The following is a 27,188-nucleotide window of genomic DNA, read 5'->3' on the forward strand; positions in this document are numbered from 1 at the left end:
TATATAGGATAATGAAAGTAACCCTCATCAACCCTTTAACAAGAGCACCATTTTAGTCCCAGTTGACAGATGAGGGAGGAGAAGCACAGAAGGGGCAAGAATCTTGCCAAAATCACGTGGGCTAGCCAAGCAGTCCCGACTCCATAGGCTGTGCTTGTCCTGCTGGGCTGCTGCATACTGTGTGCTATGCAGGGTTAGAGGATGAGCAGATGAGCCTCTGCTCCCAGCAAGCTTCCAGGTAACAAGCAGGGAGAGCCCTGGATGAAGGGGCTTTGGAATTAAATGGCAAAGTCATTTTGCGGTAATTCTATAGTGACGTCCATTGTTAACCTTTGTCAACTATCAGACTCAATTCAAGGATTGGTGGGAGGTGGCATACTTCCCTAAAGCCAACTTTCCTCCCAACTGGGATTTGAATCATCTCCCTGCACTTCTGCTTCATCTTCCCTCTGAGCTAGAAGCTTTTGGGAACCAGGGCTGGGGGGCAGGGTGGATGTTGGTGCCTAGTGGCCCAAAAGGCCACAGGCTGCTGAGTAAGCTCCATGTCTGAATTACCCCTGCGCTGTCAGCCGACCCTGAGCAGTGCAGTGCGGGTAGGAGGCCTGAACTGTTTCATCTCACAGGTGCTCCTAAGCCATAAGTTCCTGAGCTTAGCTGTGTGTGTGAAACATACCTTCTTGTTTGAAAGCAAAGTACGTCTCGGCTTTGGTGCCCAGCCTGAGCTCTGGATGCAGAGGGGCAGCCTATCACCATCCTGAGGAAAAGAATTAAGACATGGCTTTGGGGCTTCCCTGGTGGCGCAGTGGTTAAGAATCCACCTGCCAATGCAGGGGACACTGGTTCAAGCCCTGACCCGGGAAGATCCCACATGCCTCGGAGCAACTAAGCCCATGCGCCCCAACTACTGAGCCTGCGCTCTAGAATCCATGTGCCACAACTAGTGAGCTCGCGAGCCACAACTACTGAAGCCCACACGACTAGAGCCGGTGCTCCACAGCAAGAGAAGCCACCGCAATAAGAAGCCCGCGCACTGCAATGAAGAGTAGGCTCCTGCTCACGCAACTAGAGAAAGCCCGCACACAGCAATGAATGAAGACCCAACGAAGCCAAAAATACATTTATTTAAAAAAAAATTCAATACAGGCATACCTACCTCAGAGATACTGCAGGTTCCGTTGCAGACCACCACAATAAAGTGAATATCTCGATAAAGTGAGTCATGCCAATATTTTGGTTTCCCCTGTGCATAGAAAAAGTTATATTTAGGGACTTCCCTGGCAGTCCACTGGTTAAGACTCCGCGCTTCCAACGCAGGGGCCGCAAGTTCAATCCCTGGTCAGGAAACTAAGATCCTACATGCCTCGTGGCGTGGCCAAATTAAAAAAAAAAAAAAAAAGATATTTACTATAGTCTATTAAGTGTGCAAAAGCAGTATGTGTGAAAAAACAATGTACATACCTTAATTTAAAAATAATGCTGTTGGGGGACTTCCCTCGTGGTCCAGTGGCTAAGACTCTGCACTCCCAATGCAGGGGGCCCAGATTCGATCCCTGGTCAGGGAACTAGATCCCACATGCTGCAACTAAGAGTTTGCATGCCACAGCTAAAGATTCCGTGTGCCACAACTAAGACTCAGAGCAACCAAATAAATATTTAAAAAAATAATAATAATGCTGTTGGAAAAATGGTCCCAATAGACTTGCACAATGTAGGGTTGCCACAAAATTGCCATTTGTAAAAAACCTAGGGGTGAGACAGGAATAAAGACACAGACCTACTAGAGCATAGACTTGAGGATATGGGGAGGGGGAGGGGTAAGCTGTGACAAAGTGAGAGAGTGGCATGGACATACATACACTACCAAACGTAAGGTAGACAGCTAGTGGGAAGCAGCCGCATAGCACAGGGAGATCAGCTCGGTGCTTTGTGACCACCTAGAGGGGTGGGATAGGGAGGGTGGGAGGGAGGGAGACGCAAGAGGGAAGAGATGGGAACATATGTATATGTATAACTGATTCACTTTGTTATACAGCAGAAACTAACACACCATTGTAAAGCAATTATACTCCAATAAAGATGTTAAAAAACAAAACAAAACCCATGCAGTATCTGAGAAGTGCAATAAAGTGAAGCACAATAAACAAGATGCCTGTAGACTGATTTTTAGTTGTTTGGGAGAGAGCAGAAATGAACACAGTCGCGGAGAATATGAAGCACAAATAGTTATAAACTTTCCACCCAAACCTTGCAAATTTGATTGGAGGATGTGCGTTACCTCCACAGAAATTGGAGGATCTGGGGAAGGAATGAGACTTTCCACCACTGCCCAAACCTCTGATTTGATGGAAGACTAGCAGCTACAGTTGGAATCCCAGGATGGTTCCGCAGCAAACCCTAATTTTCTAGGATCTAGAACTGAAGGGCTAAGGTGGCAACCGGATCCTGCATTGTCACATGTGTCTAATCAATTTTTCTGCCAGCCTGATTCTATCTGAGTCATCTGCGTTTTATTTTGATTCAATTTTTGCCAGCTGCTAACGCCACCTCTTCCTACTCTTTTCAGGCAAGAATGGGACAGGAAGGTTAAAGTGTTTCTCCAAAGCAAGGGTCCTGGGAGTGGGAAACAGTCTCCCCCTGATGGTTTCCAAGGAGGAAACATGCAGGGGTGACTTGGCTCCTGCTTCTGCACTGTCTCTCCTACCAGTAACTACTGGAGACAGGTCCTCTCACAGCACCTGTGAATGCCATTTACAAATGTCGCACAACTCGAGCCTGACCAGTTGTCCACCACATTCCCTCTTCTCCTCTCACTTCCCTCTACCACCCTTCCCCTTTCACCAGGACCCTGGGTTTTACCTTTTTCTGTCTCTATCATGATGAGCCCTGATAATATCATGGGTTCTTAGAAGGAATTCAGACCAATCTCCAGTTTTCTCAGATGAAGAAACAGGCCTACAGAGGTGAGAGTAACTCATCCAAAGTTACACAACTTCATTCACTTATTCATTCAACCAGGAACACTCCTTCCTACCCCTAAGATTTAGCTTAAACATTACCTCATCAGGGAGAACTTCTCTACTTTATCTAAAGCAGATACCCCCCTCCAATTCTTCCCTATTGTTGCCCCTTGTGTCTTTTTACTTTTTATCACAATTTATAATGTTTCATTTATTAATCTTTCTTTTTTTGTCTGACTCCTCTACGAGAACATAAGCTCCAAGAGGGTAGGAGATACATGTTTGTCCTTCAGAGACATGCTCATCACTGTACTCTCAGCATCCAGCACATAATAGGTGTTCAAGAAATCTTTGTTGAATAAGTAAGAGTATAGTGAGCAGATACTATCTGGGCACCTAGGGCTATGAAGACAGATGGGATACAGTTTCTGTTCTCAGAACTGTCTGTCCAATATGAGCAACAGAACCAGAAAACAGGGAGAATGCAATGAGATCAGGTCTAGATTCCAGGGAGGTATTTTGGGGGCACCTGAACCAGGCATAATCTCTGTTGGGCTTTTGCTACCAACTGCTTAGAATCCCAGATAAACCACTGGGCTGTGCCCGGCTGGGTGACTCAGGCCTGTACCCTGAGCAGCCCAGCAGCATCAGGACCTGACAACTCATCCTGTAGAGTGTGTGCTTAGACGGTACCTGGACCCATTACCCTTTTCAGTGAGGGAAGGCTTGCCAGTCAGTTTCAGGCCAGTTGATGGCCAAATCCACACTCATTGAGGCCTCAGAGACAGCCCCACTACCTTTAAGCCCAGCCTCCAATCTTTTGCCTAGTCTTCTAAGTTTTAGAAGAGAACCTGTGCAGCCTTAAGGGAGATGACACCTGTGGGTAGCCTTTATATCTAAAGGGCAGGTGGGTTGTCCCACATGGCTCAGAGAAAGCTAGTGTTCTGGACCGTAAAAGGCTAGCAGGAGCAACTGGAAGGGAACCCAGCAGGAGGAGGAGGAGGAAGGGAGCCAGTGAGAATCCCTTTCTTTGAAAATAAAGAGTACACAGCCCCCGCTGGCTCTCCTAGGAGGAGGAGCTCACCCTCCAGCCCAATCTTCTCCCTACAGTGGGACAAAATGGGAACTGCTGCTGCTGCTTCTCAAAGCTCACAGCAAGCAAGAAACCTTTTCTCCTGCCCCTTCCAGATTCACCACCCACCTCCTCCAGGAGCCAAAAAGATAGGCTCAGGTTCCCAGCAGCCTGAACCCTCTCTCCAGATGGGAGGCTTCAAGCTGAATTCTGAGCCTACCAAAAGCCCCCTCCTTAGCCTATACTCTCTTTCCAGGGTTGGCTTGTTAGGGGTTAGCCAGAGTCCTCCAGAGTTTCCCTTGATCATTCCCTACCTGCAACAAGGTTGACCATGCCTCTGCCCATGGTTTTTTAATCCATCAGGGAATAACCAAAATGACTTATTAACACCCCCCTAAGGATTCACAGAGCACCTTTAGTTCTGGTCCCCATTCCTCTCCTACAGTTGCCCAGGTCAGGAATTAACTCCAATTTAATTCAGAGAGGTTAAGTAACTTGCCCAAGGTCACACAGTGGGAAAGTGGCAAAAACTTGTGACTCCTGCCCAGCAGTTTGGCCGGTTCTCAAATAATCTTTGTGGAAGGGTGAAATCTGTTGTTTGTTCACTTCGCTGGCCTGTGGGTGCGTCTGTGTGTTGGGGGGAGGGGGCTGTGTGTGGGAGAGGAAAGCTGTCCCCCTTCCTAATGAACTTTGATCTTCTTAGCTCACTCTCAATTCCAAAGAAGTTACTGATTTAACTCTAATCTCTCCGACTGGACCCTAAGGTCATTGTATTCATTATCATTGCAATGCCCCCTCTCCCAAGAGCTATGAAGAGTAGGTCTAATATTTTCCTTCTCAAAAGATCAAAGACCAAAACAATCCAAATAAAGAACCTCACTTTCCCCAAAACATACAGCCCCAAAGCAAATTCCAAAGCACCTCCTGAGCCCCGGCGCCGTCCGCAAACTCCCCCACACACGCCGCCAAGCCACAGTGCGATGGGAGGCGTCTGGGAGGGGGCGCGGAGCATGGGCCGCGCAGCAGGGAGCTGGTGGGCGCCGGGCGCGCTGCCAGGCGGGGCCGCACGCCGGGGGCCGGCCGCCCCTTGCCACGTGGTGGTGGCCGCGGCGGGGTCCGGGGCGCCTTCCCAGCCGGAGAAACCCGGAGCAGCCGGGGGGAGGAGGAGGAAGAGGAGGAGGCGGCGGCGGCGGCGGCAGCGGCGGCGGCGGAGGAGGAGGAGCGGGGCGGGAGCGAGGGAGGGGGTTGGGGGGAGGGGGTGGGGGGTGGGGAGAGACCCGGCGGCGACAGGGCGAGAGCAGAGCGCGGTGCCAGGGGGGTGGGGGCACCGGTCTGGGGAGGGAGCAGGCGGAGGGGGTAAGCTGCGATTACCAGCAGGAACCCGCAGCAGCTGTGAGTCCCGGCTGGGCTGGGCAGGGGGAGGGGAACGGCGTCCAGGGCCGGCCCCAGTGGGTCGCGGGGTGGACCGGAGGAGGGGGCGGGAGGTTGGCCCGCAGCTGGCCCAGGGTGGCGGGGAGGGAAGGGTCCGGCGTCGGCAGTCCGCATTCCCCCTTTCCCCCTCCTCCGCCGCTCCTCAGGCCGCACCGCATCCGGAGCCCCTTCCCCGGCCCGGCAACGGCGAACTGGGGCCCCGGGGCTCGGCCGGCTGTGGGGGAGGGGGCTGCCTGGTCTCGGCCCCTGAGAGGGGAGGGGCGACAGTTTCTGTCCGCCGAGCTAAAGGGGTTTAAAGGGCGGCTCTTAAAGGGACCGCAGAAGGGGCCCGGGGCCGAGGAGGCACCCCCTCCCCATCCGCCTGCTGTCGCTCTCGCGCGGGGTCGCTGGGCCGAGGGGGGGGATGCAGAGGAATCGAACACTGGTCGCGGCCGCTAAGGGTCCAGAGCCCTGGATAGTGCAGTTGGGCCCGAGGTGGCCGGCCAGCCGGGGGTCTGGGCGGGTGTGGTGAGCGCGGACAGCGGAGTTTGGGGAGAGGGGATGGGCCTGGGGAGGAGAGGGTTAAAGGTGGGGCCAGCCGTACAAATACGCGCGCACACACTCCTTACTCAGACCTGGTCACACGCGTTTCCCTGGCACTTAAGGCGGGGCAGTGTTGGGGCCTGGGCCTGGGCCCTCTTCACCCCAGGCTCCTGCTGCCCGATTTTGGGATGTCGCGGACCCCACTGCCTCAACTCACACCTCGGGAGCCCCCTCTCCTACGGGCACACACGCTCTGGCGCGCGCGCACACACCTCGGACATTCCCATAGTGCCTCACGTGACACACGGCCCCGAACGTGCCCACCCTTCACACACGCTCACGCACGCGTGCACACACAAACACACACGGCCTTCTGGCCACTTCCCCACTCCCTCCGACCCCCCCCCCCGCCCGCCCGCAGCCCCGCTAAGGCACTCATTGACTGTGATACACCTACACTCATTCACAGACACACACATTCCCCCCACACATGCCAACCACAGACACACATTCATAAACAGGGCCAGGAAAAGTACACACGCACCCCCTCGCCTACTCTTTCGGGAGCCCTGAGTCATTCCTGCCCCCTCTCAGGGCTCCCCATTTCCCTCTGTGCAGGCACACAGGCCAGGCTTCAGAATTCTCTGTCAGCCCTCTCCACGTGCGCCGGGCTCTCTCCCAGAGCCCCCTTCCCCACTGTGTACCCTCAGACACTCAGCCGATGACCTCCTGTGGGTCCCAGGTCAGGGGTGTGGAGGGCCTGGAGGGTTGCCACAGCCGCCCGGCCTGGTGTGAGTGGGGGAAGCACTTCCTTTTCCTGAACTCTGGGATCCTAGAGGAGGAAGCCGGGGAGTTGGGCGGGCGCCCAGCAGAGGATGTTCTGACAGTGGTGGGGCTGACCCTCCCAGAAGCACTGGGCCTTCCTTAGGGAGGAGCCAGGGGTGCCAGAGGCCTGGCATGAGGAGCTTGGAAGAAAGGTATTTGGGGAAGTGAAGCCTGGGGTGGAGAAGGGGCTGAGGAGTGAGTCAAGGCAGTCCCCATCTGGGCCCTGTGTGCTGGGAAGGCAGCCCTCTCCTGTCCACAGTTCTCCCTGGGTTCCGGAAGGAGCCCTTCCCTGCTGCTGGCCTCGCTTACTTGTCCCTATTTGTCACTGCTCCACCCCCCCCCCACCCCCACCCCCGCCACCTCCGTCTGGTCCTAGCTCCTTCCCCCAAAGGCAGCAGAGAAGAGAAGATGGGTCTGGGAGGGGGCTGTGAGACACGGGGGCAGGACCAGGCTGCATCCCAGCTGGCCGCAGGGCTCCTCAGGCCAGGACAAGGGGTATTAGGGACAAGCTCTGGGCCACCCTCTCCACCGTTGCTCGTTGCTCCTGCTCTCCCAGGAGGCCCAGGGCGGGCTGTGGCCCAGGCCCTTGCCATGGAGTCCATGTTTGAGGATGACATCAGCATCCTGACCCAGGAGGCCCTGGGGCCCAGTGAGGTGTGGCTGGATGCCCCTGGAGACCCCTCGCTGGGGGGGGACATGTGCTCCGCCTCCCACTTTGCCCTGATCACGGCCTACGGAGACATCAAAGAGCGGCTGGGGGGCCTGGAGAGGGAGAATGCCACCCTCCGCCGCCGCCTCAAAGTCTACGAGATTAAGGTCAGAACCTGGAGATGACGGGGGTCTGGCTGTGTGTGTGACAGGGGAGGGGGCTGCTGGGTGGCAGGAACTGGGGATCCGGCAGAGATTCCAGGGATCCAAAAGAGGGGTCAGGGTACAGACTCTTGGGAACTTGAGGATCCCTCACGAGGGATGTGGCTGCTCTGGACGGATGGGAACTCTGGAGACCCCAGCACCAATCAGGAAAGGATCAGGAGGGATCCGCTTTGGAATGCTGGACCTTGGATCTAAAAAAGATCTGGTTGGTGGGAGACGCCTACAGGGCCATGGGAATCAGGATGTACAGATCCCACTGGAGTGGGGAGGGAGAGGCGAGGATTCTGACGCAGGTTGTGGGATGGGGACACAGCAAGGCTGAAGCTCTTCTGAGGGCCTGCCCCACCCGCAGTACCCACTGATCAATGACTTTGGAGAGGAGCACGGCTTCTCTTTGTATGAAATCAAGGATGGCTCCCTGCTGGAGGTGGAGAAAGTCAGCCTGCAGCAACGGCTCAACCAGTTCCAGCACGAGGTGAGCCCTCCCTGAGCTCTTTGCTCCAGTCCATTTCTGATAACCTCCCCAGCCTCTGACCTTCCATCTCCTTGATCAGAGATGGCCATGGTCCTCCCTAGAACCAGCTGCAGCTCCTCCTACCCCTCCACTGGGTGCTGGGAGTGGGGGTGGGAGGCACAGGGTGCTGCTCTGCCCCCAAGTCAAGATGGGCCTGACTCTGGCTGCACTCCACCCCCTCCGGGCCCCGTCCAGTTGCAGAAGAATAAGGAGCAGGAAGAACAGCTCGGAGAGATGATCCAGGCTTACGAGAAGCTCTGCGTGGAGAAGAGTGACCTGGAGACGGAGCTGGGGGAGATGGTGAGGTCCAGGGAGCCCGGGTGCTTGAGGGTGTGACCTTGGCTGTGTGCTTGTGGAATGCACCCCACCGTGTTCGTGTCTGTCCGTGAGTGAGTGCCCGTTTGGCCTGGTGAGTGGGGTTGTGTGTATCATACAGGTTGTGAGTGACTCTGTGTACATCCTGGCCATGCAGTGACAGGAGGTGACTGTGAGTAGCCCTGTAGAACACTGTGAATCTGTGTGTATGTTGGTGCTCACGCTGCGTTGACCCTGCACCTATAGCACTGAGCTGGAAGGCTGTGTGGGTGAGGGCAGAGGTGACTGAAAGTGTTCGTGGCTGCTGGGATGGGCCTTGGCCTGTGTGTGATTCTGAGTCAGGGTATAGCCATGCATGTGAGCAGGTGGGCAGGTGTTGGAATCAGGAGGCATGGTCTCTTGCTGACTCCTAGCTGTGAGCTGGGTCAAGTCACTTAGCCTCTGTCCTGCCTGTGAAAAGTGGGGCAAATAACAACGTTGCTGAGCTGTTGGGCATTTGTGTAAAAAATGCTTTGACTTAACAATCACAAACACTTAATGGCACTTAACTGTGCCAGGCATCGTTCTTATCTCTTTAGATATATTTACTCATTCTAATCCTCGTAACAAACTTACTTAAGAGGTAGGTGTGGTTAGCTCCGTGTTATAGGTGAGGTAGGTGAAGCCCAGAGTGGTTAAGTGACATATGAAAATGGAAATTATTATGCTCCTGAGGGTGTGGTGGTGTCTGGACAGGAGGCTGAGTGTTCTTATAAGTGTGTCTGCATGTTAGTGACAAGGAAGAGGCATTAACTCTGACCTTGCAAGGGGCAGTAGCCAGAAACATCTGCATTGCAGTTGCTGGGAGAGGAGACTCATGGCCACTTGGAGAGTGGAGTTGGGATATGTGACCTGGGGTCTCTGCTCAGTTTAGGGGGGTGATGGATACCCAGACATGGAGAAGTTCTGGGTTTGGGTGGCCCACAGGTGTGCCCTGACCTGATGCAGATCCTCACCCCTTTGTTTCCCCCCCATAGCGGGCCCTGGTGGAGACCCACCTGCGGCAGATCTGTGGTTTGGAGCAGCAGCTGCGGCAGCAACAAGGCCTCCGGGATGCAGCCTTCCCCAGCCTGAGCCCCCCACCTGCCCCTGCCCCGCCCTGTGCTGATCTGGACATGCACTACTTGGCACTAAGAGGCGGATCTGGCTTGAGTCACGGTGAGATCTCAGCCACCCCTGATTTCCATACTCTGAAGTTCCCAAGCCAGACCCCCATTTCAACACTATTGGACACCTCCAGTGTTTCAGACTGGTAGTCAGCACCCCGTTACAATGTCTTAAACTTCTCCCATAATCACCTCATCCCTCCTTACCAACTGTCCCCTCACTTCATCAACTATTACCCCAGTTTCTCCCACTGGCATCCCCCCACCCTTAACTCCTTCATTCCCAGGCTCTCCCATGCAATTCCTGTATGTGCCGGCAGAGGGCGGCCCCACCCAGAGTCCCCTCCGCCTGTCTTCCGTTGTGATTAGGAGAGGCCCCTGAGGATGCTTTCAGACTTGAGTCTGGCTGGGGAAACCGTTCCAGAGCCCGTCTTATTTCTCCCCTGGCCACCAGAAAGATTAGAAAAAGCGGCTCAGCCCACTGTTCCCCTCTGCCCTCCGTAGAGGTCTCTCTCTCATCCTGGGATATCTGCCCTCTGGATGTCTCTCTTGGATCCTTCACGCTGCAGTTCTCACCTGTTTCACTTTGTATTGATCTGGGAGTGGGTGGAGGGTGTCCGGCAGCTGGTTCCAGCCTGACATTGTCCTTTCTTCTACCGGCAGGCTGGCCAGGCCCCACGCCGAGTATGAGTGAGCTGGAGCGGCGGCAGCTAGAAGAGGCTCTGGAGGCTGCCCAGGGAGAGGCCCGGGGGGCTCAGCTTCGGGAGGAGCAGCTCCAGGCTGAGTGTGAGCGGCTGCAGGGGGAGCTGAAGCAGCTGCAGGAGACCCGGGCCCAGGTAAAAAGGGGGGGGCGCTGACCTGGGGTCCCTGCTCTGGCACCTGCAGAGCTCCTTGAAGGTCTGGGGGCTGCTGGAAACGACTTTAGAGATCTGGGACTTCCTCACTGAGTACAGACCAGCCCTGGGAATGGTAAAGAAGGGAAGTTCAGGCAAGGTGAGGTTGGGGTCTGACTGCTCGATCTTTCCCTTAGGATCTGGCCTCCAACCAGTCAGAGCGCGACATGGCGTGGGTGAAAAGAGTTGGGGATGATCAGTAAGTCACTCTGTAATCCTCCTCCTCTTAACCTCTGCACCCCCGGGGATGGCATTTTCCAGGTTCCCCCTTTGATTCTCTCCTCCCCCTGCACACTGTTTGGGGGACCTCTCTTCCACGCCGTCGGGTTGCTTGTGTGGCTCTGCACCCTTCACAGGAAGAAGGCGAGCTTCTGGAGGTGCTCAGGTTCTGGGAGGTACCCTTTGCTTTCCTCTGGCACCCAGGCCTGTGTCTTCTTGAGGTGTCAGGTGTTGAGAGAGACTTTCTCAGAAGCTTTGCTGCTATGTTCAGTGTCCCCTGGTGAGTTTGGGGGCCTCTCTGGAGCCCATTTTCTATCCCAGTAACAAGGCCCAGCCGCTTGGGTTAACCCTGTCCTCCCTGACAAGGAGGAAGGAGATGGTCTCTTTTAGGATTTGTGGTGCCTCGTCTCCTATCTCAGGAGAGAGAAAACTGAGGCTTAGGAGAGGATGGACTTCCTTGAGTTCATACAGCAGCATGCAGGGAATTAGAACATATTATGCTAGGGTGTCTCTTGGGGATCCTGCCATTAAAGAGAGGCAGCAGTAGGTGGGGAGGGAGCTATGTCAGGGTGAAGCCTAGTAGCGGGGCCTCCGGGGCAGCATTGGGCAGCCAGGGAGAGGGTGAGCGCAGCCTGGCAGCAGTGAGCCTGGTGCCTTTCACATCCGCACCCGAACTCGTCCTCTCCCACTTTCTGAGAAATAGAGCACAAACCTCCTTCCGCCTAAGCCTTCTCCCCTAAGATGAGACGTGTGGCACAGACTCCCTACTTTCATCAGAGGGGAAGACTGAGGCCCAGCAAGGGCAGGAGCTAACCCTCCACCACACCACACACCCAGCCCCAGGACCACCGGTCCTCCTCCCAGCAGGCTCCCTCCTCACCTTCCTCCTGGCTTCTGGCCGGTTGGGGGTACCTCTCACCTCCCTCTGCACCCTGGGGTGAGGGCCTGGGTGGGGCTGTGATAGCTGGGGAGTGAGAACCCAGTGTGTGGGACTGATGGGCGGGACCCCTCAGCTGTTAGGGGCCTCTGCAGAGAGGGTCCACCCTAGCTTGTGGCTGGGGCTCAGGGTCCATCCTAGCCTGTGTACCCAGACCCGGAAAGCGCGCACACACACACACACACACACACACACACACACACACACGTTCTAGAATCATAGCTTGCCCCTAAAGTCACACCGTGGGGCCCTTTATGGCTCACTGAATCCTACTCCCTCTTAGAAGACCAGCAGTGAAGCCTCCCTCAATTGGTTGAACCCAGAGAGAGGATTTTTTTTGGCTGGAGTCCGAACAGCCAGGTTTCGAATCTCAGGGACCCCTCTTGGGATGCCGAGTGGCTTAGCTTTGTCCACTTCACCTAATCTGGCCCCAGGTTTCCCTCATGGCCTCAGAGGTCCGTCGTTGCTGGGAGAAGTGGCAGAAGGTGATGTGGGGGAGGCAGAAAAGGGGGGGTGGGTCCCAAGGGGCCACGTGAGCGAGTGAGTAGAAGAGAACCCCTCCCGCAGATGCTTTTGGAGGTCATATCGTCTATGCCACTAATTCTGGCCCGGACAGCCGCTTTTCCTTCGCACCCCAAGGCACCCCCACCCGCCCCGACCCTGTCCCTTTGGCCAGAGGGAGCTGGGCTCTGCTCCGGGGCTGCTCCTACCTGAGGTGACCTCCAGCTCCTCCCCTCGGTCTCCATGGCTTGGGCTCTGCATCAGGGCCTCCTGGATGTCTACCCGTAGAGCCGGCTGGGCCCTGCCTGCCCAGCTTCACACTTCCTTTCAGGCCAAGCATCTCTGGATAGCCTCAGCTTGGCAAGAGTTAATTCTCAGAGGAAGTCCTCCCTCCCCCGGTAGTTTTATTTTCTTATAAACTCAGCTCCTTTTGGTAATAAGCCGCTTCCCGAGTGCTCCCTCCCCGTCCTCCCACCTGAGGAGGCCTCAGTCATCTACTCCAGCTCCTTTCCCCCCACCAGCCCCTCCTTTTCTTTCTACTTCTGCCTAAGCCTCCAGGCTAGTGGGAATTTTATATGTGGACCTTCCTAGGAGAGGATTGCAGGGGTGGGTTATCCAGATGGAGGTGTGAAGGCTAAAGAGGGAGCCACAGAGCTTCCTGAGTCCAGCCGAGTCCTCTGTGGGAACCCTGTGTACCCCCGAGAGGTGCTCCCCCGTCTCTGTGTGGATGCCTCCAGGTGGCCAGTTTCACCGTGGGAGTCCTGGCTGTTCACACGCCCTCACTTGTACTGCCACCGCCTCTATTAATTCCCCTCAGTGAGTCCCCCAGGTGCTGAGGGGGCAGTCCTGGGACGCAGCCCCAGCCCCAAGGCTTCCAGTCCCTCCCATCCCAGCCCCTGGCTCACAGGTCCAGGTCATCAATGTGCCTCTGAAAATGGGCGCCCAGACCGGACTGCCACCCTCCAGGTCTGACCTCCGGTCAAGATTTCCCTGCTGTTCGGTCAGCCCAGCATCTGGTGGTCGGTGCCCAGGGGGACGAATTGCCCCAGAGGAAGAGCCGCTGAGGGTGACTCGCGGGCCAAAGGCAATAATGAAGGAGGAGGTAGGAGTGGAGACCACCTGCTCCTGAGAATGTGCAGGGAGCTGAGGACCCCAGGAGGGTCCCAGCCAAGTGAGAGGTGCAGAACCCATGGCCTCCTTCCCTCTGGGCCCCACTCGGGGTCACAGGTCCTGAGTGCGGCCTTCCTGAGGGTGTGGCCAGCGCTGAGGGTGGAAGGGAGATTGTGGAGAGGGGGCTCCTTGAGGGGGCTCCGTCAGGGGAATGAGGGCCAGTGAGGGAGGGGGTTCATCCATGAGGGGAGCACCCTGTGAGAAGATGGGGATTCAGTATGAGTGATGGGGGGGGACTAGAGGCCTTTCTCCCCAACGTGGGGGGCTCAGTGTTGTAGCCTGGGTGCTTTTCCGCCCACCCCCCACCCCTCTCTCTCTCCACCCACAAGCCTCTGCGTGGGCTGCGGTTAGTGGTGGGGGAGAAGTGTGAACTCGGAGAGAGAGGATGGAAACTCTGCACGGAGGTCAAGGGCAGAGTTGTGGGGGGGAGTCAGGACGGAAGTCGGAGACCCCCGTGTACCCTGAGCTTAGTCTCATGCCCCAGAACCAGCGGGCCCAGGGCCTCCCCCTTCACGCTTCTCACCCTCCCTACTTCCTTTCTTTCAAATTTCCTTCAGCCTGGGTACCCGGCCCACAGGAATTAAGCCCTGAGCACTTGCAGCCTCGGGGCTCCCCAAGGGTGGGGAGGGGTTCTGAAGTAGGGGCCCACCACGCCCACCTAATTGTGGTCTGAGGGGTTGGTGGGCTTTGAACTGTCTCTGACCCTTTCCCTGCCAGGGAGGCAGAGAGCAGCTCTTACCCACGCTCTCTCCCTCGATGGGGAACTCCACGTCCTCCCCTCATTCAAACCAAACTCACTGAGCTGGTATCTCTAGAAAAGGATCAAAACTAGTTTCCCCCTTTCTCCACCCGTCTCCTAGGTGCTTCCCTGAGTCTTCATCCACAGCAGACACTCTACGAGGCAGTTTACCTACAAAATCTCATTTGTCTCTCACCAAAATGTGACAGTATTGTCCCCTTTTACAGCTGAGCAAACCAAGGTTACAAAGAAGTAATCAGAGAAGTTAAGTGCAAATTCCAAACAGGTCCTGAGCAGATGGGGTGACGGTACCTTGTGGTGTTTTTCTGGTTCACATTCTTATCCAAGTAGGAGGTCCTTATATGAGGGGCAGCCAGATGATTTGTTGACTAAACCTGATCATTTTTAAAAGTGAAAGGGGGCTCTATTAATAATTATGCCAGGTGACTCCTGTGAACCAGGACAGCCCTGGGCAAACTGGGATGTGTGGGCCCCCCCAACCGAAATGGGGACCCTGGTTCCTAGCCCTGCTGTGAGCCTCTCGGTTTGGTTGTATCTGAGGAGGCTTTCTAGACACAGAGAACATCTGGCTGAGCTGGAAGCATGGCAGGGGCTGCCATGAAGAGCTGGGCTCTGTGGACCGCAAGTCATAGCTGGCCGAGGAGAGTGAAGGGGCTCAAGGCGCCTGAAAGGAAGTGGTGGAGCGCTGGGTTGTTGCATGCGACTTCCTCCTCCCCCGGCCCACAACCTCAAGTCCCTCCACGGCCCGGTGCCTGTGGTCCCCTCCCTGAGGGTCGGGCCGGGTGGGAAGACTAATGCTGGGTGTGCCTGTGGGTGGTGGAAAGTTGGGTCCCTCAATTCCCCCGCGGGGGTGAGGTGGCTGGGGGCAGCAGGGGGCAGCTATGGGCAAGGATGGAGGGGGTGGGGATGCTGGATTTCTGTTTTCCTGCTGATTCTGTCAGCCAGGGATTCTGACCACATGACCAGCTCTGATCCTTACCCCGGTCGTATCCCTAATACTGATCCCATCCCTCCCTGTAACCCTATCCCTCATCCTGCCCCCAGCTCCATCTACAATCCTGACTGAAAATGAACTAATCTGACCCCGACCCCAGCCTTAATCCTGACCTTGAGCCCATCCATCCCTAGTTCTAATCCCATGACCCAGTGCTGGTCTGAATTTCGACCCTGCCGCATCTGCGTCTGCATCCAAATCCGCATCCTCACAGAGGCTGCAGCGCAGCACAGGGCACCCAAGTGAACCTCCCTGGGGAAGACACTGCACTCCGACGTGTCTCCCAGCTGGTTTGGGGCAGAAAGAGGCCTTTTACAGAGGCAGACGCTTAGGTCTCTAACCTTTCTCATCTCAGTTGCTTTGTCAATAACAGTGAAGATGATTGTTTCCAGATGAATTTTTGAGCCCCCTCAATTATTCGTGGAAAGAATGAATGAAAGGATAAGTCAACAAAGGGTGGAAAGGTTTGCAGTGGTGGGAGCCCTCTTTCCTGCCAACGCTGCCATTTGCACTGTGGCTCTTCCGAAGGTGCCAGCGCAGCAGGCTGAGGTGCCAAGAGCCTGTTTGCATCCCTGCTCTGTGCCACCACTGCTCTGTGACCTTGACCCGGCCTCTTAATATAAACTCTGTCCTTCCACTTCCACACGTGTCTAGCGCCTTCCTCTCCCCTCCCAGGGCAGGGCTGGTGATGCTCAGGGCTCCCAGGCCACTTTGCAGGTCCCCAGCCTCTTCCTCCTCCTCCTCATCTTTCCCTCTGCTGCCTTCCCACCTCTCCTTTCCCCCGTTCCCTGATCCTTTTGGAAGGCAGTAGATAGCTTAGTGGTCAGTAGCCTCAACTTTGGAGTCCAGGAGACGGGAGCTCCCATTCCAGCAACTCCAGTATTACTGGGCTTTATGGCTTTGGTCAAGTGACTTAACCTCTGTAAGCTTCAGTTTTCTCATCTGTTCAGATGGAGACAATAAGAGTGGTCACACTGTAGGGTTGTTGTGAAGATTAAATTCTTAGCACAATGCCTGGCCCATAAGGGCTCATACAGATTATTTATGACTCTTTTCTCCCTGAGTCCTTCCCAAGTTCTGAGAGACTCAGACAGGATTTTCCCCCATAATTTAAGCAATGAAGAAGCACCCAAATGCAGCCGTCTGCTGCCGTTCACCTGACCCATCCTTCCCAGACAGCTGTGATGGTGGAAAATAGCACTCAGGTGTGGGCCAGGAAGCCAGGAAGTGGAATGTGTATTCAGGTGCACGTGTGCGACTCTTGGTTGTGTTGTGAAGTGAGATTTTTTTCCACTGAATTGGCAGTGTTTTCTAATGGGAGTCATTCGGGTTGTTAGAGCATTTAGCAGCCTGGGCCTGAGCATCTTGAGGTGGGAAGAGAGAGAGACGCCCAATGAAGGGGGAGGTCCCACAGGGCCATGGGGCATCAGGAGGTCAGGTCCCCCCACCTTGCCCGGGGTCTCAGAGGTCATTGCAAGGGCTGCCTGGAGCTCCAGGAGGACACAGGGTCAGAGCTGGAAGAGGGGCTGGGCATTTTGGGCCAGGGCCTTCTCCGTTCCATTTCCTCTTGCCCTGTTTTGCTGCGAGGAGGGTGCCAGGAGCTGGGCGGTGGAAACTGGGGTAGCTCCTGATATGGGGAAGAAGGCAAGCGGGGAGAGATGGAGCTTGGCAACTGAGTGTGGCAGGTGAGATCGCTAAGGCAGGGTGTGAAGGCGACAGCCTGTATCTGTCACCTGAGATACAGCAGTGAAGGCGGACAGGGAGAGAAACTGTGGTTGCTCGGTCAGAGAGGATGTTCCATCAGTGCCCTGCCCAGGGCTCCCTCCTGCCCCCACCACTGAGGGGCTAGCACAGTCCTCCAAAAGCCCCCAGTCTGAGCGGGGGAGACGCAGCTCCTGCCCTCAGATTCCCTCGGTTTGAAGAGGGGAGCCTCCTGCTGGGAAGTCCCCAATTTAATGTGGGACACAGACTGGCCTCCCAGTCTGATGAAGGCAATGCCATTTCTCCCCATGCTGAAGAAGAGCGTGGGGGAACATAGGACACACGACGGCTGAGATGTGGTGGGATAGAGGCTGCAGCACCTTGGCCAGGGCTCCCAAAAGGACTCCCTCCTCTCTGCTCCTGTCCATCCCTGTCCACCATCAGACTGGTAGAGGGCACTCTCCCGCCTTTAGAAGTGGGCTTGTCCCCCAGAATCCCAGCCTGTTTGCAAGAATTTGGCTTTGGTCCAAATGGGTTAAAAATAGCTTTGTTGTGGGAGGGGCTCCCCCTTCCACCCAGCTCTGCCCCAGGATTGGCGCGAGAGAGCCCGCCAGTGAGTAGAGAGTGAGGGAGTTCAGTCATCATCTACCCTCTGCACCTCGGCTTTTCCTGCCCTCTGAAGCCCTAACCTCATGACTTCCCCTCCTTTTCTCCGGGGTCACACACACACACTCTCTCTCTCTCACCCTGTTCCTCACACCCATCACAGTGGTCTCACACCTCCCTTCATTCCCTCCCATTCACGTACATCCTCTCTCACACGTCCATTACCATGGGATGAGGACAGGGCCCTCAGGGTCTGGAGAACTGCCTCCACCCTCCTCTCCTTGCTGCCCAGGGCCCTTCAGCTACTGGGGCAATAGGGCCTCCCCTGTGAGGAAATCCCTCTGGACTGGCCAAGCCTCTGCCTGCCACTTCCCTCCAGCTCCAACTTCCACAAAGTTCCAGAGTCCCTTCTGGATTGAGGAGGCAAGATCTGAGGAAACAAAATCCCCTGCTTCCCAGGATTGGTCCAACCCCAGATCAGAGATGAAAGCAGTGACCCAAGGCCATGGCAGAGCCTCATGTGACATCAAGACAGGCTCCCTGGAGGTGTGCAGGCTGGGGTGGGAGAGAGGGGAGGGGCAGTGTTGAGAATGATAACCTTCAGTGATTCTGGGTCACAGGGACCCAAAGAAAAAGGAAGAGAAAAGGAAGTGGTTGAAGTCTTTGCTAAGTCTGTTCCAGCTCCATGAGGGTGGGTGCCCAGGAGGCCTGAGCATGAAGTGCGAGGAAAAAAAGGGAAGAGAGAAAAATGGATAGAGAGGCTCAATTCAATATTCACTTACTGAACAGCTCCTGGGTACCAGACCCTGGACAAGATGCTGGGAATACGAATACAGTGATATAGACCGCAACTTTGAGGAACTCCCAGTGAAGTTCCAGAACAAGGCAACTTTTGTTAGGTGCTTAATGTGAGTGGCGCCCCCTGGAGGTGTTCAGTGCACAACAGCTCCATGTAAAGGGTTCCCTGATGATCCTGGGAGTTGCAAGGCTGAATCGAGCTCAGAGGCAGCTTTGAGGTGGAAGCAAGAGCAGTGGACCTGGAAATAGGCAGACTTGGGTTCAAGTTTATCAGTTGGCACCTCTGCCAAGCTAGAAGGCCATGTCTTCACTTATGGAATGGAGCTCTTCATAGGCTGTGCAGCAGTGATCCCTGATCTTTCAAAGGTGAGGACTCCTCAGGCAGCCCCTGCCCCCAATACACAGATTGCACTTAAACTATTACCATGAGCTCTTTGAGAAAATTCACAGGGACAAAACCTACTATAAATTCAGTGCAGCTTTTTGATGAATCTGTGTTTTATTTGTCACCACAGCTTCTGCACAGATTAGAAAAACATTCACACATACCTGTATGAGGTGTGTTCAGGCCACAGACAAGGCTCAGTGAATACACAATCTCAGGGATCCCTTGAAATCACTGAGCTCTCTATCCCCAGCCCATAGTCTGGGAACCACTGCCCTAAACCAAGGTAAGGCTGGGGTCGGGGGAGGGGTCCCTGGAAGAAGTTCCGTTTGAGGTGGCCCTCAAAGCCCAAGAGAATTTCTGCAGCGGGGCTAGGAGGGCCTGGGAGGGGAGGGGAGGGCCAGATGTGGGGCAGAGGCAGTTCTCCACAGCTGTGGCAGTGAACCCATTTCCCTTCTCCTCTCCCCCACTCCCTGCCCTCTGACCTCAGGGTCAGGGCAGGCTGGGGTCAAGCCTTGACCTGGGTGACTGGGTGTCCTTCAGGGTGAATTTGGCGCTGGCTTACACGGAGCTGACAGAGGAGCTGGGCCGGCTTCGGGAGTTGAGTTCCCTGCAGGGGAGGATCCTGAGGACTCTGCTGCAGGAGCAGGCTCGGAGTGGCGGTGAGATGGGGCAGGGGAGGCCTGGAGCTGGACCCGGAAGGAGGGGATAGCTATGGCCACCGTCCTGCGTCCGGGGACCACCCTTCACTTCCTTCCCCCGTGCCCAGGCCTTTTCCACTCCCGTTCGGAGAGTGGGTGGGCACTGGTCGCCGGCAAGGCCCTGTTTCCCCAGTTCTGACGTCTTCTCTCCCCACCACTGTCCCCCTTCTCTTCTAGGCCAGAGGCACTCGCCGCTGTCGCAGCGCCACTCCCCGGCCCCCCAGTGTCCCTCGCACTCCCCGCCGGCCCGAGCGGCGCCCCCTTGCCCCCCGTGCCAGTCCCCCGTCCCCCAGCGCCGCTCTCCCGGGCCCCCCTGCCCTTCGCCCCAGCAGCGCCGCTCGCCGGCCTCGCCCTCCTGCCCGTCGCCCGTCCCGCAGCGCCGCTCGCCGGTGCCGCCGCCATGCCAGTCCCCCAGCCCGCAGTGCCGCTCCCCAGGGCCTCCCGCCTGCCCGGCCCCGCAGCCCCGGCCCCCACCACCCCCGCCGCCCGGGGAGAGGACACTGGCCGAGCGAGCCTACGCCAAGCCGCCCAGCCACCACGTGAAGGCCGGCTTCCAGGGCCGGCGCAGCTACTCGGAGATGGCGGAGGGCGCGGGCTACGCGGGCGCCTCCCCGCCCTGGCTGCAGGCCGAGGCGGCCACGCTGCCCAAGCCGCGGGCCTACGGCAGCGAGCTCTACGGCCCCGGCCGGCCCCTCAGCCCACGGCGCGCCTTCGAGGGCATCCGCCTGCGCTTCGAGAAGCAGCCGTCGGAGGAGGAGGAGTGGGCCGTGCCCGCCAGCCCGCCCAGCCCGCCCAGCCCGGAGGCTGGCGCCATCCGCTGCGCCTCGTTCTGCGCTGGCTTCCCCATCCCGGAGTCGCCCGCCGCCACCGCCTACACCCACGCCGAGCACGCGCAGTCCTGGCCGTCCATCAACGTGAGTGGGCACGTGCGCGGGCACGTGCCTCAGACCCGGCGGGGGGGGGTGGGGGGCCGCGGGGTGGGGGCCCGCCGCCCTCTTCACGCCTGATTGATGGGCGGGGCTCCCTTCCTTTGTTACCGCCCCCTTCCCGGGGCGCAGCAACCCCTCTCTCTCCAGTGGCCTTTTGTTGGCATGAATTGGGGCCCGCACCATTAAAACTTGTTCAGTTTCACGGTTAAAGGCCCGGGTCTTTAGAGTGACAGTCCTGGCTTTGATTCTGGATTCCACCACTTAGTAGCTTTGGGACCTCCGGCAAGTTACTTATCTTCTTGGCCTTCAGTTTTCTCATCTGCAAAAATGAGGTCAATGATTTATTATCTAATTCCATTAGAGAGTTCTTAAGAGGGAGGCAGTGAGCCCAAAGCACTCTTGCACAGTGCCTGGCTCAGTAGTAAACATCTGCTGTTACTTGGTGACGGAGGCTATGCTGATGCCATGGGTCTTGGTTCCGGACAGGGACAGGCCTGCTCATCCAGTTCTGTCCATCAGGCCTCAGAGCCCCTGCCCCTTTCTGTCTGTCCTAGAAGACAGCCCTATCTCACGGCTGTATCGTTTCACTGAAATAATGAGTTTCCTGGATGTCAGAGCCAACTCTTGCCACCTGAAAGGACCAAAATATATTCCAAAGCCAGACAGAAAATTATTTTGGGGTTGTACATTGTTTAGGATTATCCACTGCTTTGAGTTATCTGAGAGCTGTGTCTTAGTCAGTCTGAGGGCATATCTGGGTCTTGGCTTCCCTCATTACCGCAGATGCCTTGGGGGGCTGAGCATACCCACCTCCCCATTCACACCTCCTGGGGACACTATGCCCGGGGGTCGGGGCAGTGGGTGATGAACTGGTAGAAGGTGGCCAGGGAGGGGGAGGAAGGGGGTGGTACAGGAGAAGGGGTGCCCAGATGTCTTCTGCATGCTGCAGCCATCCCTGCCTCAGGTCCCAGGGAAGGGCAGGTTGGGATGTGGGGACCATGAGGGAGGATTGTGGACCATAAATGACTCCCTTCTCTCCCCACAGCTGCTGATGGAGACAGTGGGCTCTGATATCCGCAGCTGCCCCCTCTGCCAACTGGGTTTCCCTGTCGGGTACCCCGATGATGCCCTCATCAAACACATTGACTCTCACCTGGAGAACAGCAAGATCTAGGGTGCCTCCCCCACCCACTGGCTGTTTCTTCACCTTCTCCCATCACCCCCAAACTCTCACTCACTTTGAATGCTGCATGAATCTCGTAGGGGGCCCCTGCCCCTTGCGACCCCCAGATACCTCCACTAGCTATCGAGTCAACGTGTGCACCATCTTCCCTGGTCCAGGCACCACTCAGCCCTGGCTTTTCCCAGGTCAGCTGAGGCTCTCCCCAGCTCCCTGGCTTCTGCTGGGGAGGTGGGGATCAGGGCTGGGGTGGGAAGGGGCATATCCCACCCAGCCTCTCCCTCTGCCTTTCTGTTTTCAAACGGTTGGATCCAAGAAGGTGTCTAGTGCTTGGGCCTGGGGGAGGGGAGGGTATCAAAAGACTCCAGGAGCTCCCCTAGCACCTCCCCAGATGTCCGTCTTTCTCAGGCTGTGCTCTGTCCAGGGAATGCCTCCCTGTGGGGTCTCAGAGCCTCCCCTGCACACTGACGCCAGTTCCTCCATCCCATGGCCAGGTCGGGACTCGCCGTTCCCTGCAGGCCAACCCTGTTCTCCCCCTCTGCCCACCCTGGAGAGGAGAGGGAGGACCCTGGAGGACTGGGAGCATCCAGCCTAAAGAGGCTGCCCTGAGGCGCCATGACCGTCAGGCTAGGGAACTATCTGTGCCAGCCTCCCGGGCCTATGCCCTCCTCCTGGAGCCCCCAGCACCAAGGCACAGATTGTTAAGGCAGATGCTTCCCTCCGCCCTGACCCCACTCAAGCCCCGACACCACAGGTGCCCTGGAGCCCGGGTGTGACTCAGCCTCTGTTAGCTGGGTGGGTGTCATCAGCCCCGCCTCCCAATCCAGAACCTGAGGATGGGCCCAGGGTGCTGTGGAGATCAACTTCAAAAGAGCTAACCCCCTTCCCACACCCCAGAGCCCCACATTCCCTCTGTGAAATCTACCTCAGAGTCGAACCCTCAGAAGGACGGGTAAGCAGGAGGCCAGGGGGTCCCCAGGGCTGAGGTGTGGAGCTTGCTATGGCAAGAGCCTGCCGCCCCACGATGAGTCCGCCCCCCTCCACTGCAAGCCCCTCCCGGGTCCCAGCCCGGTGCGGGCAGTGGACGCCACTGTCAGTGCATGTACCTTTCTGATCCAACTCTTCCAGGTCCCCCACCTCCTCACATCCCTCCCCCCCTCCTCAGTGCAGGGGAGTGAGGGGGTGTGTGGGGCAGGGAAGGGGCTGAGGACTCCAGAGACACATGACCTTGTACCTTGAGTGTCCCCCTAGGGAGGGGGAATGGGGAAGGGGGACTGGAGAGGGGAGTGGGGCCCCGGGCTCTCTGAACAAGTTGGAAGTCCAAATAAAACTTACCTGTTCCATCTGCGCTTGATCTGTTCCCTCTGTGGCTGTGATGGGGAGGAAACCCTTGTAGCGGAAGGTCTTGGAAACTGTCTCAGGTAACCACAACCATGGGAGGATGGGCATTGGGCAAGTGGGGGATGCACGGGGCACCCATGTTCCAAGGTGATTCTGGAGATGCAGGCATGTGAGTGGCTACAGGTGACCTGTGACGTGGACTTTATTTGGAACAGGTAGGGAGCAGCAGAGGGTGTCTTTGTGACCAGCCCTGAGCAGATGTCAGGGACTCATGAATTTTCCCTTCCAGCAGGTCTGGCAGGTAGAAGTTCTGTAGCCTGGGGATTCATTTATCAGTAGCAGGATTTTTTCATCAAATGATTTCTTGTGCCGTGAACCAGACTGGCGCCTCAAAGAGGAGGGAACATTTGGATCTATGTCCTTATGGGTCAGAGAGCAGGGAGGGGCTGGGCTCCAGGCTCAGCAGCTGCCTTGAGAAGTCCCATAGCCTGGGAGGTCAGAGGCAGGTTGTGAACCCATGACTTCTGCCCCAGCTGGGCTGTGCCCTCTTGCCTGCAGAAAGGGCCTGAGTTACTTATTCATCAACACTGGTTGCCTTTCATTTCCACGTGACCCTTTTGGCCAAGGATTCACTTAAAAACAAAAGGCAGGGGCAGTTGTTCATTGAAGGCCCAAGGCTCAGCTCCACACCCACGGCTAACATCCCTTTCCATTTAGTGCCAAGGTGCAGACCCCCATGGGGAGATGTCCCAGTCTCCCCTGGTCTTCTGTTGCAGTTGGCAACTATAGCTGGCCTCTAAAAGTTTATCCAACCTGGATTCCATCTGCAGCTGAGCCCTGAGTGCCAGGGAAGGTGAGAACAGACATCCCTATGGGACATGGTTTCTCACAAGCTCTGGGAAAGAAGCTTCCGGGACCTCTGGCACATGGGTTCCCCTGGTTTTTTCCCACCTCCGTGAATTCCCATGGAGGAAGGTAGCACCCAGGTTTCTGGGTCTGGGTTTGTTTGGCTCTCTGGAAGCATTTGCTAGAAGGGCATTAGTAAATTAGGGATGGTAAAGAGACACAAAGCCAAGAGAAATCCTAGCCATAGATAAAAAGTGCAAAGGATGACCTGGGAGTGAGCTACAGGAGGGGGCGTGACCTGAGTAACCACATCTGGTCCTTGAGCGCGTTTGAGGGGGGAGGGCACCCAGGTATCCTGCAACCTGGACATTTCCCCTGTCACCAGGGTGAGGGGAGCATGGCAACATAGGGTGCAGATTCTGGCAGCTTGTCTCCTTGATTTCTGGGGACCCGGGAAAGGGCTCAGGCGTAAGGTGGGAAGCTGGGTGGAGCTGGGAGGGAAGGGGAGGAAGGGAGAAAAAGCTAGTGTTTCCGCAGCCCAGGTCCTCCAGAACCACAGCCTTTAACTTAATGCCTGCCCAGAAGAGAAGACATCAGGGGTGGGGGGGGGCTGGAGGAGGGGCTGGGGAGCCCAGCCAACACTCATCCTCCTCTTCCCAACCAGGGCTGTGATCAGATGGAAGGACTCTGTGGGAGTGATTGAGGAACACCAGGGCCTGAGAGAGCGTGGGGCAGAGGGGTCTGGATCTCTAAGCTCCTGGAAGGGTGAGGAGGGCGGGAGAACTTGCGCAGGAGCAAAGTGGGGGGAAGATCCTGCTAAGGCTGGAGGAGACACCCAAGAACCCATTCACTGTCATCAGCACAGACCCAGAGCTGGACGGCTGGCGGTGTGGGGGGATTCACAGACGCCAAGCTGTCCATGAGCTCATCCCCGAGTGCCCGGTGAAAGGCCAACACCCAACATCCCAGCTCCGGCCCCACTGCCCTCTGTCTCTCCTTCAACCACCAGCTACCCCTCAGGCCTCCCTGCCTCATCTCTGATTTCACAGCCAGAGCTACCAGGCCGTGGCGACCCCTGCCCCTCTCCTGGGTCCCCGTAGAGGCTGTGCCAGGCAATCAGCTGAGGAGAGCAAGAGCTCCTTTCAGAAACTGTAGTGGTGATGGTGATGGTGGTGGTGGTGTGTGTGTGCGTGTGTGTGTGTGCGTGCGCGCACGCGCTGGGGGGGAGTGGAGGGGTGGGAAGCTGACAGCTAGCAAACGGGAGGGTGTGTGGGTGAGTCAGCCGTGTTAATGAGAAACACCACACCCCGCTGATTAGGACTAATGAAGATCAGGGAGGGTGGGGTTTCAGTCGGTGATATCCTTATAGGGCCGGGGGAGCAGGACTGCGCCCCCAGTCACATTTCTTCCTTAGCAAGGGCACGAACAGAGCCACTTTGGCTACTTGCAGGAAGAATGGAGGTTAGACACAAGGATGAACCGTCCAGGTCAAGGGAGTCCTACCTGGGAAGGGGTGGAACCAGGAGTCTGGGCAGAGACCACACATGGGGGGAAGTGGTGTGAGATCCTGCAGCACCTGCTCCCATTCCTGCCCTTCCTCTGATTTCTCTATGTTGACACACTCCAGAGACATTCCTGCCACTCGGAGCTGTACCCCGCAGTGGCCTAAGTGCCTTTTGAAATCTAACTGACATCTGAAGAGGACCTGATGGAGGGGGTGCTGTGGAGAAGGCTCCAGGCTGTGTCCCTCCCATCGGCAGCCTGGAGGGGAGGCTCTGGTTTGAGGCATTGACGGTCTATGCAGATGTTCACGACCCAGGGGGGCCTGGCAGGGCTGAGGGCAGAAGGGAGATGGGGTGGGGGAAGGCCTGGGCATCGCCGAAGGCCCTCTTTGTGGCTGCCCTGTCCTCATGGCAGAGACAGAGGCCCCCCGAGAACCCGCAGTGTCGCCCACCCTCCATGCCATCTCAGCCAAGGGCAAAGGCACCGGGCGCGCCTCGCAGATGTTCCAGTCTGCTGTGTGTGCCGGCCTGCAGGGAGGGAGGGCAGAGGCTGGGAGGGGGGACAGGATGGGTGTAGGCAGCACCTCCAACACCTAATTTGCATTACCGCTGACACCCTTCTGGACCAAGAAAATGGAGCCCGAAATAACAAAGGGGGAGGTGATTCCCTGAGGGGGCCTCTGAGGTTCTCTTTCCTTGCCTCCAAGCTCCCGGTGCTGAGGGCAAGAGGGCAGCCCCACAGCCGGCCCCTGGTTAGGGAAATGCACCTACTGCTGCTCCAGACACCCCATCCCAGCCTCCCACTTCCCTTGGCCTCAGACCCCCCAGCCCTGCCCCTTTCCTTCCTGGGAGCCTATTCCACCCACCCTTCCTTCCTCTGGGAACCCTCTCCTTGGAGCCCCCCTCACACCTTCGCTGACCCCAGCTCTGCCCAGCTGGGGAGTTGTTCTCTCCAGACCCTCCTGCCTCCCCCTTCAGACTAGGCATTTCCCAGGGCAGGGCCCAAACAGCCCCTGCCAACCTGGGAGCTGCTCAAGAGAACATTCTGCATGAGAAATAATCCAAACAATAGCAGGGGAGCTTATGAGTAGATTCTAGAAATGGTGCGAGGTGGACCAGGGTCCAGTGTGAGACCCCGGCCCTAGGGCTGCGGGGTGGGAGGGAGAGGGGACTCCCAGCTCCACTGGAAGAGGACTCTGTCCATCGGAGGTATTGCTAGATGTCAGGTCTCTGCCCTGTAAGATCCTTGGAGAAAAGGACCAGGACTGTTCCATTCTGACGTATGTTTCCTCTGCCCCAGGGACTACCGCACCGACCCCCAGCACCACATTTGGTGCTCGATTTATAAGCACTGAATTTACTTCTATCCCAAAGAGGGCAGGGAATGATGTGGCAGCCAAGGCTTGGAGGCGGGAGGCAGCGAGTGTGATGGGCTGAGGAGAGGGAGATGGGACCCTCTGCCGGAGGGTCCTGGGACCCGGACGAGCCAACGGTGAGGGTGGAGGCAGAGCAGAAGGACCTGGCAGGGAAACCAGGTCGCGAGAGACAGCCGAGAGAGCTGTGAACACGCTGTGGGGAGGAGCGAAGGATGAGCTGAGAACTTCCCCCACTCCCCTCCAGAGATGCTATTTTGGAGGGAGAGAATATATGCAGTGCAGGGGGCAGGGTGGGGGGAGTATGGCAGCTTCCACAGGGTCAGCGGGACCCCCCCTCTGCCTCCACTCTCCCCGGTCAGCCATCTTCACTGGCCCTGAGACCCCGCCCCCGCCCCCGCCCAGCACTTCCCTCCTCATTGGGAAAATCTTGCTCTCTTGAGAGCAGGAGGAGAAAGAGCTTGGAGATTTGCAACTGGCTTCTTGGCACCCGCCTGAGGGTCCCCTGGGTCCCCCCCCTCCCCCCTAGGGAGAAGCTTCTATTTCCATGACTGCCTTGGAATGAAAATGTGGAGGGTACCATGGGGCACAGGGTGAGACAGGCACAGAGTACGGCTCGGGGGGCCTGAGCACTTCTTGTCCCCAGCTCCATACTTAGGCACTCAGCATGGATCCCCCTCTGGCACCAAACAGGGAGG

General features: G+C 57.0%; 1 protein-coding gene across 2 annotated transcripts; it reads left to right on the top strand.

Annotated features, from left to right (window-relative positions):
- Positions 1–5,298: 5,298 nt before the first annotated feature.
- On the top strand, positions 5,299–22,748 carry TBKBP1 (TBK1 binding protein 1). Of its 2 annotated transcripts, none has more exons than XM_082679518.1 (10): positions 5,299–5,421; positions 7,364–7,623; positions 8,033–8,155; positions 8,390–8,494; positions 9,526–9,706; positions 10,318–10,490; positions 10,685–10,746; positions 19,162–19,280; positions 19,497–20,233; positions 21,294–22,748. In XM_082679518.1, exons 2-10 carry the CDS (start codon positions 7,399–7,401, stop codon positions 21,420–21,422), a joined length of 1,854 nt encoding a protein of 617 aa, XP_082535644.1. In that variant the 5' UTR covers positions 5,299–5,421; positions 7,364–7,398; the 3' UTR covers positions 21,423–22,748. The 2 variants fall into 2 exon arrangements, with proteins under 2 accessions (XP_082535644.1, XP_082535645.1); XM_082679519.1 differs by lacking the exon at positions 5,299–5,421 and adding an exon at positions 6,928–6,959.
- Positions 22,749–27,188: the final 4,440 nt, after the last annotated feature.

This window comes from Grampus griseus, assembly GCF_964374135.1.
Source record: "Grampus griseus genome assembly, chromosome: 20".
Taxonomy (NCBI): Eukaryota; Metazoa; Chordata; class Mammalia; order Artiodactyla; family Delphinidae; genus Grampus; species Grampus griseus.